The sequence below is a fragment of the Trachypithecus francoisi genome, unplaced genomic scaffold (assembly GCF_009764315.1).
Source record: "Trachypithecus francoisi isolate TF-2019V2 unplaced genomic scaffold, Tfra_2.0 Lachesis_group3, whole genome shotgun sequence".
In the NCBI taxonomy this organism is placed as follows: Eukaryota; Metazoa; Chordata; class Mammalia; order Primates; family Cercopithecidae; genus Trachypithecus; species Trachypithecus francoisi.
In genome coordinates, this window is record NW_022681468.1 from 68,419,206 (window position 1) to 68,434,837 (window position 15,632).

The window sequence follows — 15,632 nt, forward strand, 5'->3', positions numbered from 1 at the left end:
GTTGTTTTAAAATAACAACAAGCCGAGCCTGGGCCTGGTGTCTCATGCCCGCAATCCCAGCATTTTGGGAGGCTGAGGCTGGTGGATAACTTGAGGCCAGGAGTTTGAAACCAGCTTGACCAACATGGTGAAACTCCTTCTGTACTAAAAACACAAAAATTAGCCAGGCATCGTGGTGTGCACCTGTAATCCCATGTACTCAGGGTCCTGAGGAGAATCGCTTGAACCCGGGAGGCGGAGGTTAAAGTGAACTGAGCGCCATAGAACTCCAGCCTGGGCAACAGGATGAGACTCCATCTCACAAAACAATAATAACAGCAACAACAACAAACTCCCAAAAATAGTAGCTTAATAATATAGCCTAATCATAAACATAATAAACATAGCCTAATGTCATATGTCTAATAATAAACATAGCGTGGCTGGGCCTGGTGTGACTCACACCTGTAATCCCAGCACTTTGGGAGGCATAGATGGGAAAATTGCTTGAGCCCAGCAGTTCCAGATCAGCCGGGCAACATAGAAAGAACTTGTCTCTACAAAATATTGTTTTAAAAATCAAAACAGAACAAAAAAACCCCATAGCCTACCAAATAGAGGGCTCCTAAATTATACTTAGGTTCAAATTAATACCTCAGCCGAATACTGTGTTATTTTGGGGAAGTTACTTAATCTCACTGCCAGTTTCCTCCTTTGTAAAACAGGAATGAGATAATGGATTACAAAATGCTTATTAGCCCAGTGCCTGGGAGAAGGTAAAGTCAATGAATGTTGTTATTACAATTGACTAGATAGGCTGAATATGGCCTGAAGGTAGCAGATTGCTCTTTACTTTTCTAGAACCTCCCCTATTCTCCCCAAACAACCCAATTATCTTTTAATATGTTCTTTCTAATCTGATATGAAACAAGAAATCAGATATCCACCCTTTAAAAAATTGGTTCTAACATTAGTTCTAAATGGATTTCTGCATGTTGATGGCTTAGGGGTTTTATTAACTCCTAGATTCCCAGTAATGTTCCTGAATGGTTTTTTTAGCCACTTGACAAATGATAGGGAAGTCAATAATTTAATCATGTAATTATCAACCAAGATCAGCCAAATAAATCAATAATTTAAAAAATATAATCTTCATACTTTAGCAGTTTTGCCCCATTAGGATATCACATCATTATTCAAAATAATAATAGAACAATGTGATAGAGGCTAGGGAATCTGAAATAGGTCAAGTAAATATTACCATTTTTTCCCAGCACTAAATCCAGCATTCCAATATTGGCCATGAGCAAATTTAGCTGCAGATGAGAATTACATTCCATTATCAGAGTGTTTAGCAGAGTGTTTAGCACAGTGAGTACTCGTTGGCTCTGTCTTCACTCTTGTTGACTCCCAACCTCTAGAATGTTCTCATGCCTAGGCCCCATATCCTCTAGTATTCTAGAGGTATAGGACTGGACTATATGTGATATCAAGTCTTGCTTTTTTCACTCAAAGATATTTCTTCTAGTCCAGAGAGGTTAAAAAGAGGAAGTAACTTTTTAACAAGGATAACTGGGACTTCTCTAACTGAATCCATAGGGCTTTTTAGAGGCTGGGTTTTAGTGAGATACAAGCTTGCTCCCACCTACCCTGGATAAGATCTTCAGAGGGGAAGACACTCATGGAAATAATTATGTCAAAAGGTTGTCTTTAAATCTTTACCTGAAAGTATTATTGCATTTCCTGGATAATGTAGGGAAGGCAAAAATTTACTTACAAGGTGGATCTCCTCCATTAGACTGTATGTGTCATGGGGGAGGGGGATTTATAGTGATATTTTCAGTATCTAGGCAAGTGCTAACACTTAGTGAGCTCTCAGTGTAGAATTTGGTTCAGTGTGTGCATTGAGGTTTAATAGTTGTGACCAAATTTTTAAAAACTTAAAAAAAATGGAATTAATTTGTGGGGCTATTTGTGTGACAGAATGTAGTTTGTTTAGCCTGTGGTTAATATTTAAATCTACAATCCACTGCTATCAAAAGAAGGAATCCTGCGATGGAATCCCAGCTATACTATTACTCCTGAGTGATCTTGGAAAACTCAATTTCTGCTTTGAAAAATGAGGAAAACATTTTCTATGAGCTCTGAAATTCTGTTTCTATGCCTAATATATAACAGGTTCTCAATATTTGTTGAATAAGTGATTCTATATTGCACTCAAGATTCCATATTTAATTAGTAAAAGTCTGAAAGATATTGCCCAAAAGCCTTTATTCTATCAAGTTAGCAAAATTTCTGCAAACTATTTCTTGGTAAACATTTTCAAACTTAGCAGTTTTAATCAAATATTTAATGAAATGAAAAACTTCATTTTTGTGTATCTGATCACATAAGCAGCAAGTCTCCCCAATTCCTCAAGCACTTTAAATAATTTTGCCAGATATCACTGATCAACTTTTAATGACTCAGCCTAAGAAATAAAAAATCAAGTATGAAACCAAATTATTCCACTTGGTACATTAGGAATCACATAAATTGGACCATACTAATTGCTGATATTCAACGGTTTTTGACCTCCAAAAATGGCAATTTTTATATGGCTCACACTAAATATGTTTAGCATTAAATAATGTGTTTTAAGAAATATTACAATAGGGCTTCTAAAGCCTCCCAGTTCTCTGTTTTACTCTTATCATCTCCTGTCTGTTAGGGGTGTGGCAGGTATTTTTGGAGAATTTCACAATCTTATATCTCTCATAGGCAACTTGTAGTTTAAAAAGAGTATAAATTAGTAGTTTTGTTTTGGTAACTATCCTAAGAGGCTAGTACGAATAACCAAACCTTTTATAGAGAGAATACACTGTGAGTTCCTTAATGTTCCTCAATTGTTTAGGTCAGTGGTTCACAACCTTTAACGTTCATGACAACCAACAGAGAACTTGTTTCTGGGCCCTATCCCCAGAGATTCTGATTCAGTTTAGGTCGGGGTGGGGCCCACGAATTTGATTTCCTAACAAATTCACAAATTATGCTACTGCTGTGGGTACTAAAACCACTTTTAAGAACCACTGACCTGGGTACAGAAGAAACTATTGATAAGCAGCCTTTTTCTTCTTTTGGTCCTTAGGTAAATAAAACTCAAGTTGATGAGGTATGATTTTTACCTTAAATCAAAACCATTTTTGGTAAAGTACTACCTTAGCTCTATTGTAAGGTAAGTGTAAATTAGATTTGCTTTGACTTAGCTGCTACAGACCACAATTACAGGATAACTAACTGAGGAATTTATTCACTTGTCCCTTCTTTTGAACCTCACTGTGCTCTGGCATGCCAGAAGGTGCAACGGTCGTCCCAGCTTTGCACTTGGCGCTCCAGGCCTGGGTCATTTCACTTGAGTTATAAGAGGCAGCGCGTCCAGTTTGACAAACTCTGCCGGAGGCTCCTGATAGAGAAGGGCGTGGGCGCCAATCTAGGAGACAAAGCCTGACCCGTTGCGAAGAGCCAACCCAACCCCATCCGCGAGTCTTATTTCCAGAGACATTTTCGGAGCCCAGGGCGCCTCTGCAAAAGCACTGCGGACAGGTTCCGACTCGCCGGAGATCGCGCGACGAATCTGCGCCTCGAACCCTCGCTTTCCAGCAGTCGCCGGATTGCTGCCCCACAGGGAGCCAACCCGCCCGAGGACCGGCCCAGCCCGGGCTCTCTAGATTCGTAGGCTGTGCAGGCGGCGAGCTCGCCCACGCATCTCAGCCCACTCCCTCGTCCTCCCCCCGGCGAAGATGTCCGTCAAGCGTGAAGTCGGCTTAGTGCGCGAGGCTTCTCAGCAGATCGTGGCCGGTGGTTCTGCAGGTAAGGCCACCCCGCCCTGCCCCGCCGGAGGCTAGTTGCTTTCCCCACCTCGTGTCCTGAAAACGTTTCCCAGACAGGTCTCCCTACTGAAGTTCTGCCGTCTTCCTCAACATTCCGCGCTCCCGGAGCAGTGCCTGAGCCTCTGGAAGCGCGAGAGCAAAGGAGGCCGGGAGCTAACGGCGAGTACCGGGTGCCCCAAGTAGTGTTGCCTCGGCATCCGCGCCGGCCGCTCTCGGGTTCCCGGCATTCTCCGTTCCTAGCCTGTAAAGCAAGTGGGAGAGCCCCAAGGGCAGCGACTTTGAGGCGGTCTTTTTGTCTTGCAAGCTATTTTACTTGAAAATGAACCAGTTCCCTCTGACTTAGTTTTATCAATTGTAGAGTCTTTCTTCAAGCTCGCGAATCTTACATAAATCCTGCCTTCCTCATTAAAGTACTTACAGGACTCCACAGGACTTCTTATTGTATACTGTGCTTGCTTGGGGGATATTCGTGCCTTAAATAAAGATATTAAAATTAAATGCATATGTGACACACATAAACACCTTTGATATAATGGGCTCACGTTAATTTATAGAGTTATGCTGTGAGGAAAAAGTAAACCTTTAGGAAAAAATGTAATTTCGGAAATACTTTTAAATGTAGCTGGAGAAAGTTACTAACCACGAGATGTGTTATGTGCAAGTATTTTAAAGCTATTTTAAAATATAAATTAGGATTTGGTTTAAAATTTAATCTTACAGTCATGCATTTTTATTATAAATATATAATTAAAATAATTGCCATAATTGGCTCATCACCAGAAAACATTTTATAAATCTAACCCTTCTTTCAATAAATTATATTATGGTAACTCTAATAAATCATGTTAAAGCAATGACTAGAAGATGTTTAATGTATAACTTCGACTAGTAAAAGTTACTGTATTTTCAAACAAATTTGGACTTTTTGTAAGGGGCTACTGCAAATTATGACTGGTTATCATTATGTCATGACCTACTTGCGTCTCAGGAGTACCATAAGCAGCCACGTGTGTCACTCACAATCTGTACACTTTCTTAAAGATGATATCTCATCAATATCACATTAGAACCATTCATTTCTTACAGAAAATTGTGAAATCAATCCCCCTTCCCCTTCCCCTTCCTTTCTTTGAGATGAAGTCTCGCTCTGTTGCCCAGACTGGAAGGCACCGGAGCTGGAGTGCAGTGGCGCGATCTCAACTCGCTGCACCCTCCGCCTCCCGAGTCCACCTGAGTAGCTGGAATTACCCATGCGCGTCACCACGCCGGCTATTTAAAAAAAATTTTTTTTGTAGAGATGGACTTTCAGCATGTTGCCAAGACTGGTCTCAACCTCCCGGGCTCAAGTGATCCTCCCACTGCAGCCTCCCGAGTAGCTAGGACTACAGGAACCCACCACCATGCCCGTCTAATTTTGGGGGGGAGGTAGGGGAAGGGTATATATTTTTTTGGTGGAGACAGGGTTTCACCATGTTGCCCAGGCTGGTCTCCAACGCCTGGGTTCAAGCAATCTGACCCCCTTGACCTCCCAAAGTGATGGGACTACAGGCGTGAGCCACCACCCATTATTATAATAGCAGTGGCCCCACTGCTTGCTCTTTCAGTTTTCCAATTGTTATGATGAATTTGCACCAATTTATTTACCGTTTTTGGTAAAATTCCACAATGCCTAAGGTTCTGTCTTCTGAATCTGACTCGTTGATTTGTAGTCTATGACCCTGATCAAAGAAAACTCAGCTCATCCAAAGAGAAAATGGGGCCAATTGATTACCATCCTAAGCTAAGACTAATGACTCATAAGCACCTGTATGCTAATTTATATGATCATACTAGGTATTAGGCACAGCTAAACTCAAAGAATGTTAAAAGTAGATCAAACTCGGCCAGGCACGGTGCCTCACGACTGTAATCCCAGCACTTTAGGAGGCCGAGGCAGGCGGATCACGAGGTCAAGAAATCGAGACCATCCTCCCCAACATGGTGAAACCTCATTTCTACTAAAAATACAAAAATCAGGTGGGCGTGGTGGTGCACGCCTGTAATCCCAGCTACTTGGGAGGCTGAGGCAGGAGAATCGCTTGAACCCGGGAGGCAGAGGTTGTGGTTAGCGGAGACCGTTCCACTGCACTCCAACCTGGCGACAGAAGGAGACTCCGTCTCAAAAAAAAAGTAGATCAAACTCTAATCTTACTTGCGCTGTTCTGAGTGATAAGTACTTGGCATAAATATGCGTGATTCCATCATATATTCTTATAAATGTAACTAATACAAATGCAAGTTAGGATATTTATAAGATAAATTAAAAATAGCAGCAAAGTTGATTTACATAGTTAATACTATGGAGTTATTAATAAATGATTAGAGTAATTTATACTTTCATAATAGTAAAAAAGAATTATATTTTCTTTTACTTGGCCAAAAACATTTTCATAAAACTTTATCTTTATTGATACATGTGGGCTAATCATATTATATATACCTGGTCAAGGGCCAGATAGAAATCAATACACAAGAGAGGAAGAATTTTAATAAAAACAGAAAATGCATTAGAATCTCTGGCACTGTAGTTCTAATCACTGATATTGTCCTTGAATACAACACTTGTGTGTGTGTGTGTGTGTGTGTGTGTGATGACCTTTTGTTTGTAAAGGCCAAAGATACAGGCTGGCTTTCCTAGAGGAAAAAGAAAAGAAACTAGGAGGTTTATTAGAGAGATACCAGGGTATCTGGTGGAATTCAAGGTCTGGGATGCATTCTTGGAGCAAACTGGAATAAGGGGCTGGAGTGCTGAGGATAACCTGTCAGGATGGCTTGCACATTCTGACATTTACCTGGTAAGGAGTAAGCATGCCCAAATGCAGTCAGATAGTTTATTAGTTATACAGACAGCAAAAGCAAGACATCATAGTGCCAGCTCTCTGTGCCCATAGCACCACAGTCAGCACTGAACAGAAGAGATCAGAGGATAGGTGGGATGAGTGGGTCACTCTGCTGTTAAGGATCTACCTCTAAACCACAGCTACGCAGTTTTATAGACTTATGTTGAGGTCTGCAGCTGTAACTTACGTGGGGGTAAGGTGGAAAGTCTTGCATTCAACTGAAACTAGGGAGAGGGAAGAGAAGCGGCCTTGTGGCAGTCTTCCACAGGACAGCAGCTCCTCCCCAGGCTGCTTATCTACCCTTTCACTTGGAGAAATCACAGGGCATTCTGCCAAGGCTCAGTGCAGTCTGTGATCTAACCTTGCCTGCCTGGTCATGTGGAGATATAAGAGGTTGTCAGGGTGCCACACTTTGAAGCTATTTCCCTGTGCTCCCCTGGTGTCCTCCTCAGTCCTCTTTCTCACAGTTGACTGTTTTTTTTTTTTGTTGTTGTTGTTGTTCTTTAGTCTGTGTATCAGAATGTGATCCCCAAAAGCTTCCATGTATATATGCTCTTGACTTCTTTTTCCTGGAGAGAATGAGAGACTAACTTGCTTTTTGTTTTGGTTCTAGTCCAAAATCCTGGGGAAAGACTAACAATAACCCAGCATTAGTAGGGGCCCACCTATGTACCAATCAACTGTAGCTAATCCCTATGCAGATTGGTGGGACAGGTGAGGTAGGGAACTTCAGGGGAGATTATTTTCCAGAGAAACCAGATACATCATGAAATGGGCAATAGGTATTTTCTGTAACGATATAGGTCTGTCTTTTATAAGAAGATGGTTTGCAATATTTTCATTTAAAAGACTAAAGAGATTGATGCACTGACAGTTGCCTGGACAATACATTACACGTCAGAGGAAACTGATGCAGACATCTAAAGCTTGGTCTTTAAATGTAAATTTAAAGATTCAGGTGAGAGAATCACAGAAGCCAATGAGTCAGAGAAACCAATGATGGGAGCTTCAGGAAGATCAACAAGGACTAGCATTGTTGAGCAAGATGAGAATGAGAAGAGGTTACTGGATCAGACCCTTGGTACTCAAAATGTGGTCCATGGATGAGCTGCAGGAAGGAGTATGGTAGCATCTGGAAGTTTGTTGAAAATGTAGGATCCTAGGCCTCACCTACTGTAACTACCCCAGCAGGTTCACCTTGCCTGCTGCCTAGACAGAGCTGATTTATCAAGACAGGAGAATTGCAATAGAGAAAGAGTAGTTCACTCAGAGCCAGCTGTGTGGGAGACTGGAGTTTTATTATTACTCACATCAGTCTCCCCAAGCATTGAGGGTGGGGGAGTGCAGTCAGAGAGTCAGGAGTGCTGATTGGTCAGGTCGGAGATGAAATCATAGAGAGTCAAAGCTGTCTTATGCTGAGTCAGTTCCTGGGTGGGGGCTATAAGATCAGATGAGCCAGTTAGATCTAGGTGATGCCAGCTGATCCATCAAGTGCAGGGTCTGCAAAATATCTCAAGCACTGATCTTAGGCTTTACAATAGTGATGTTATCCCCCGGAGAAACTTGGGAAGGGTCAGAATCTTGTAACCTCCAGCTGTGTGACTCCTAAACCATAATTTCTAATCTTTTGGCTAATTTGTTAGTCCCACAAAGGCAGTCTAGTCTCCAAGCAAGAAGGGGTTCTGTCTTGGGAAAGGGCTGTTATCATCTTTGTTTTAAACTGTAAACTATAAATGAAGTTCCTGCCAAAGTTAGTTTGGCCTTTACCCACGAATGAACAAGGACAGCTTGGAGGTTAGAAGCAAGATGGAGTTGGTTAGGTCAGGTTTATTTCACTGTCTCAGTTACAATTTTGCAATGTTTCACTACCATATCGGAATCTGCATTTTGGGAGGGCCTCAGGTCATTGATTTGCACTTTAAAATTTAGAAGCACTGTTTAGAAGTTTAAGTTTAGAAGACCTTTGAGAAAAAAAGACTCTATAGAGGGGGAAGGTCAAACCCAAATTGCAGAGAACTGCAAGTAAAATCTTTCTTGGTTTTCACTTCTGACCGGACAGAAGAATGAATTTCATACTCCCTATTATATGCCCTCAGTTTAGCTTTCAGTCTTATTTTTCACTCCTCTCCACATTTTATTCAGTTTCTGCTGAACAGGTCTGCTGACCATTCTTGACTGTTACTTGTACTTTACACCTTTATTCCTGATTCCCTAGAATGTCTTACCTCTTACTTGTTTTTGAAGCTAATATTTTTATTTGTATGGAGATAAGGGAACAACCTGATTCATTAGGTTTTCTTAACTGAAAGGCTAGAGGCTTTCGATCCCCGTTAGAATATATAGCAGGATTAGAGGTAACTGGTGAGATATTGTGCTAAATAAAATGCAAATATTTCCTGTCACTAATTGTTTGCCTAATGGCTTCAAAACACCTAAAAAGAACTTTCCTAGCTTCATCAAGAAGATATATCTCTACCTATTGAAATTCCATCCATTTTCCAAGGCCCAGATTGAAAATGATTTTCTGCATAAATGTTTCCCAGATGGACTCTATAGTCAATCCAGCTTTAACATTCTTATTAACATATGAATGATGCAAATAATAAAACAAGCTAATATTTATTGAGTAAATACTAAATGCCAGATCCAGTTCTAAGCTTTGTAGGTGTTAATATTTTTAATCCTTACGACAACTTCACAAGGCAAGTACTTTTATAACCCCCACTTACAGAAACTGATGCACAGGGGAATAATGAAGGTGCCATAGTTGCACATACTTGCAACAATTTATATAGGAGTTGGAAAGACAAAGTCAAGTCCTTATAATCTCTGTAGCTGTAATTAGTTTACATTCCTTAAAATAACTGTTTTACCTACAAATACAATCTGTACAGACTTTCCACTAAGTAGTATCTTGCTCACTCCAAATCATTTCATCTATCTAGGCAAACATTATCCTTTAGCCAAGAGAAAATTTAGTTATTTTACTTCTCCATCCATTCAGGGCCTCTACGTGCAGTTGGACACATTGTGGGCTGAAAAAGAGCTCTGGACATGAGAGCAAGTAGGAGTTGAAATCTAGCACATGCTCTGCTCCATGATTTGTGCAACCTAGAACAGACATGTGTTCACTTGGGGAAAGGGACACCTTTTTCTCTTTCTCACAAAGACACCAAATGGATTGACATAAGGTCTGACAGAATTCCCCTAAACATGTTGGGGCTCCCAAGATCTCTGGCCTCAGCAGCCCCCTGCATATGACATCATTACTCTGTCTACACATCAGCAGGGATCTAGGAGGCTCCCCTGTCATGTGCTTGATCAGCTCTAACTTGGAGCTAGAAGCATGGGTCCGTCTCAGACCTTCCCATTCTGCCTAATGATCAGTTTGGACCCTTCCATGTGTTCCCAAAGACCATGGGGTAGTTCTTATTTCCCATGTCATATAGGATCAGGCCCACTCAGATGATCATTCTCCCCAAACTCTCACAGTGATTTTGTACCCAACCTCAGAACCTCCCAGGATCTGTGACGATGTCCTCTTAGCCCCCTGACTGGTCCTGCTCTTACTAGGACCCGTCAGGCTTCCTCCTGAGGTCACTCCTAGGCCTTGTCCACACTGAATTTCCTTCCATAGTGGCAACTCTACTACCCTCCTTCTGCCTCCCAGAATCTTTTACTCATGTTCCTCAAAGACTTCCAGTCCCACTCTGAATGCCTTCTATAGCATTATCACCTTCTATGTGTCGTGTATGTGAGATCACCTTGCTAGCAAGACTGATTTATTTTCCAAAATTTCCAGGTTGCTCTTTCATCCTTTCCAGTCTTACCTTAGTCCTTGGCATCTTTCTTTTGTTTTTTTCAGTCGGAGTCTCACTTTGTCGCACAGGCTGGAGTGCAGTGGCGCCATCTTGGCTCACTGCAACCTCAGCCTTCTAGGTTCAAGTGATTCTTTTGCCTCAGCCTTCCAAGTAGCTGGCATTATAGGTGCCCGCCACCATGCCTGGCTAATTTTTGTATTTTTAGTAGAGATGAGATTTCACCATGTTGGTCAGGTTGGTCTCAAACTCCTGGCCTCAAGTGATCAGCCCGCCTCAACCTCCCAAAGTGCTGGGATTACAGGCATGAGCCACTGCACCCAGCCAGTCCCTGACATCTTATAAGTACATCTCCATCAATTACTCTGTTTTTACTTTGTGTATCTCCCTGCAGTTCATTGCTTTCATTTAAATTAATTGTTTTAGTTCAAAGTGTTCTGGGAACAAGTTTTCCAATCTTGCACTAAACACAGTTCAAGTACTTTGTGTAGTGTTATCTCATTAATCACCTTCAAAGAGTGAAATGAAAGACTTTTTTGAGGGAGGGAAAACTGGGATTAATGAATAGGCTTTTGGGAGATTAATTATCTGAGAGTATATGCAAATGCTGCAATATTTTAATAGGGAGAGAGTCCAAGGCTTTTAACCTAAAAAGGCTAATGAAAAGATGCAAGATGCTTTCAAATTTCTTAGGTATCTTCATTTTCACAAGATTACTCCCTTTTCTTACTCTAATATCATAGTTAAAATACAGTTAAAATAAATGCCTTAATGGTGTGTATACTAGAAGTCCTTTGGATTTTAATTTGAACTACATAATAAAAGGGCTGATACACCGGGGGGTAATCAAGGTTAAAATTTTGATCAAGGAAAATTCTTTTTCAAAATGGTGCAAAGGGGATGCACATCTGATTTGGATAAATGGCACCTTTGGAAATTCAGGATTTGGGAAACTAATTCTTTGATAATAAGTAGCAGGTTGTACTGAAACAGGTGAGCCTTTATGACACATCAAAGGGTGGCTGGAACCCATTATCTGGGTAATTAGGGAGAAAAAAATAACCCTTATTTCAAGCACATAGGAGGAAGCAACCCTATTGCTCAAATTAATTATAAAATACTTTTAAAAGATGTATTTTAAGTAAAATGTAGTCTTGTCTCTCTTTAAGAAAATCTAGTTCTCAAAAATCAGAATTTAAGAACAAATAAAATATGAGTTGCATAACCACATTTTAAAGGATTTCTTACTGTAGACTACCTTCCTGAAAGATGTTTTAAAAGTATAACTACCCTTAATGTGTGGCTATGTGATTCAACTGACATAAAACTTAAAACAACTTTTACACAATGTTTTAAAACCATGTGGTTAAACCAGCCCTTCCTCACCTCCCCTTTGCCCCCCAGCCTTGACTATAACATCTTAGGGTATTGGAAACCAGGTGTTTCAGAGTATAGCAAGTAGGGGCTCAGAAATGTTTGTTGATCATATTAACAAATAAATATGAAAAGTCCAAGCCATAGAATATTCTTAGGCTCCTGCTATGAAGACAGATAAATATTCAGGGATTCTAGTCATTAGATAATACTTACAACAATACTGTATAAATGATTTATACATTTTAAAGTATTATCATTCTACTCTGCTATCAAACATTGAATTTATTCCTTCTCTCTTCCTGTATGTTTATACACTTTAACCCACTTTTCTTCATCTTCCCCACTCCTCCCAATTCACCCTTCCCTGGTGGTACCTTTAAAATGGCAATGAATGAAAGGAACCAGGTTAAAAGTGCAGGATTTTTACAGTTGTACTACATTTTGATTGATTTTTCTTACCAATTTCCTTTTTTTTGCTTTCATTCTCATATTGTTATTGTATCTAAATTAGAAGATAGTTATTTTCCAAGTGATTAGTATCTTTATTATGTTTGTGTCAATTATTTTGACACTTTGATGTTATCATGGTTTATATACATTGTAAATATTCTATTAGATCTGTATTTTTTCATTATTATCTGTAGGCCTTGTATAAATTTGCTGGGGTTGCCAGAAAAATGCACCACAAGCTGGGCAGCTTAAGCAACAGAAATTTCTTCTTTCGTTGACTCCTTCTGGAGACAGTGAGGGAGAATCTGACCCATGCGTCTCTCCTAGCTTTGGCAGTTGCCAGCAATGCTTGGTATTCCTTGGCTTGTGTACACATTACTCCAATCTCTGCCTCCCTTGTTACTTGGTGTTCTCTCCCTATCTTTTTTTTTTTTTTTTTTTTTTGAGACGGAGTCTCACTCTGTCGCCCAGGCTGGAGTGCATTGGGGTGATCTCGGCTCACTGCAAGCTCTGCCTCCTGGGTTCACGCCATTCTCCTGCCTCAACCTCCCAATTAGCTGGGACTACAGGCACCCACCACCACGCCTGGCTAATTTTTTGTAATTTTTTTAGTAGAGACAGGGTTTCACCATGTTAGCCAGGATGGTCTCAGTCTCCTGACCTCGTGACTCGCCCGCCTCAGCCTCCCAAAGCGCTAGGATTACAGGTGTGAGCCACCGCGCCTGGCCGTTCTCTCCCTATCTCTATCTTTGTGTCCCTCTTCTTATAAGAACACCAGTCATTGGATTAGGGTTCACTGCAATCCAGTATGACCACATTTTAACTTGATTACATCCTTAAAGATCCTATTTCCAAATAAAGTCACATTCACAGGTACCGGGAGTTAAAACTTCAACATATCTTTTTCTGGGACCAACCCACAACAGACATTCTATTGTATTTTTCTCATATTGTGTTTGTCAGATTTACAGCCCATATCTCAAGCGATAGTCCTGTGTTCCTCCTTTCCTGGTCAACCTTTCTGAAAAGTTCCTCACTCAGTCTTCAACCTGCTATAATTGGCATATCCATGTTTATCTTTATGCTGAAATTGTTAACTGCCATTTTTCATTCCTAATTTTATCTAATCTTTGTGGAATTTCACGTCACTGATCAGTTTTTCCCTTTAAAGTTGTCTCTGTGATTGATTTTTACCCTCTTCTTTTTATCTGGTCACTCTTTTATCATTTGTGCAAATTTATGGATTATATGAGAAATTTTTTACATGTATATAATGAATAGCGATCAACTTAGGATATTTAGGGTGTCTATTACTCAAATAGAATACATTTTAAGTATAGTCATCTTACTCTGCTGTGAGACATTGAATTTATTTCTTCTCCTCCTCCTTCTACCCACCTCCACCTCCCCACTCCTTCTCCCCACCCCCTTCCTCCTCCTCCTCCTCCTTTCTTTCTTTGAGACAACATATCACTCTGTTGCCCAGGCTGGAGTGCAGTAGCATGATCTCTGCTCACTGTAACATGTGCCTCCTGGGTTCAAGTGATTCTCCTGCCTCAGCCTCCTGAGTAGCTGGAATTGCAGGCACATGCTACCAGGCCCAGCTAATTTTTGTATTTTTAGTAGAGACAGAGTTTCACCATGTTGGCCAGGCTGGTCTCGAACTCCTGACCGCAAGTGATCTGCCCAACTCAGCCTCCCAAAGTGCTGGGGTTACAGGTGTGAGCCACTGTGCCCGGCCTGAATTTATTTCTACTGTTACTGTATGTTTGTACTCTTTAACCTACTTCTCTTTATCTTTGCCCTCCTGCCTCGCTCACCCTTCCTAGCCTCTGTTATAAATTTTTCTACTCTACTTCCATGCTTTCAAATTTTAAGTGAGAACATGCAATATTTGTCTTTTTGTGCCTGGCTTATTTCTCTTAAGATAATGACGTCCAGTTTCATCCATGTTGCTGCAAATGACATGATTTTAGTACTTTTTTTAGTGGCCAAAGAGTATTTCATTGTCTATGAATACCACATTTTCTTTATCCAGTCATCTTTTCATGGGCACTTTGGTTGATTCCATGTGTTTGCTATAGTGACTAGTGCTGCAATAAACATGCAAGTGCAGATATCACTTTGATATGTGGATTTCATTTCCTTTGTGTAGATACCCAGCAGTGGAATTGCTGGGTCGAGTGGTAATTCTATTTTTCGTTTTTTGTGAAATCTCTGTGTGTTTTCAGTAGTGGCTATACTAGTTTACATTCTCATCAACAGAGCATGAGTTCTTTTTGCTCTGCACTCTCAACAACATCTGTTAATTTTGTTGTTTTATTAATAGCCATTCTGACTGGGGTGGGATGACAGCTCATTGTGGTTTTGATTTGCATTTCTCTGATGATTAGTGATGCTGACCATTTTTTCATGTATGTACTTGTGTTTCTTCTTTTGAGAAGTGTCTATTCGTGTACTTTGCCTACTTTTTAATGGTATCATTTATCTTTGTCCTTTTGAGTTGTTTGAGTTTCTTACCTATTCTGGATATTAGTGCCCTGTTGGATGAATAGTTTGCAAATATTTTCTCTCATTCAACATGTTATCTCTTCACTGTTGATTATTTCTTTTGCTATGTGGAAGCTTTTAAGTTTAAGTCCTTTTTGTCTATTTTTGTTTTGTTGCCTGTGCTTTTGAGGTATTAGTCATAAATTCCTTGCTGAAACCAATGTCCAGGAAAGTTTTCCCTAGGTTTTCTTCTAGTATTTTTATGGTTTGGGGTCTTACATTTAAGTGTTTAATCCATTTTGAGTTGATTTTTATATATTGTGAGAGTAAAGGGTTCATTTCATTCTTCGCATGTGGTTATCCAATTTTCCTAGTGCCATTTTCTGAGGAGGGTATTCTTTCCCCACTCAGAGCCTCTTGTCAGCTTTGTCAAAGATCAGTTGGCTATAAATATGTGGATTTATTCCTAGTTTCTCTGTTCTGTTCCATTTGTCTATATGTCTCTTTTTATACCAATACTGTACTGTTTTTGTTACTATAACCTTGTATTTGTATTTTGAAATCAGGTAATGTGATGCCTCTGCTTTGTTCTTTTTACTCAGGATTACTTTGGCTAATTTGCCTCTTTTTTGATTTGCTATGGATTATAAGATTTTTTTTCTATTCTGTGAAGCCAAATTTTTGATAGGGATTGCATTGAATTTGTAGATTGCTTTGGGCAATGTTGTCATTTTATTGATGTTAATTCTTCTCACCTATGAGCATGGGAT

General features: G+C 40.2%; 1 protein-coding gene across 1 annotated transcript in view; it reads left to right on the plus strand.

Moving 5' to 3' along the window:
• Positions 1 to 2,239: 2,239 nt before the first annotated feature.
• The window catches only part of SLC25A21 (solute carrier family 25 member 21), a 526,576-nt gene continuing 513,183 nt past the window's right edge, over positions 2,240 to 15,632 (plus strand). The window contains exon 1 of the mRNA XM_033188230.1: positions 2,240 to 3,828. Coding sequence (XP_033044121.1) covers positions 3,759 to 3,828 — 70 coding nt within the window. The 5' untranslated portion in view covers positions 2,240 to 3,758. The remainder of the gene's footprint in view (positions 3,829 to 15,632) is intronic.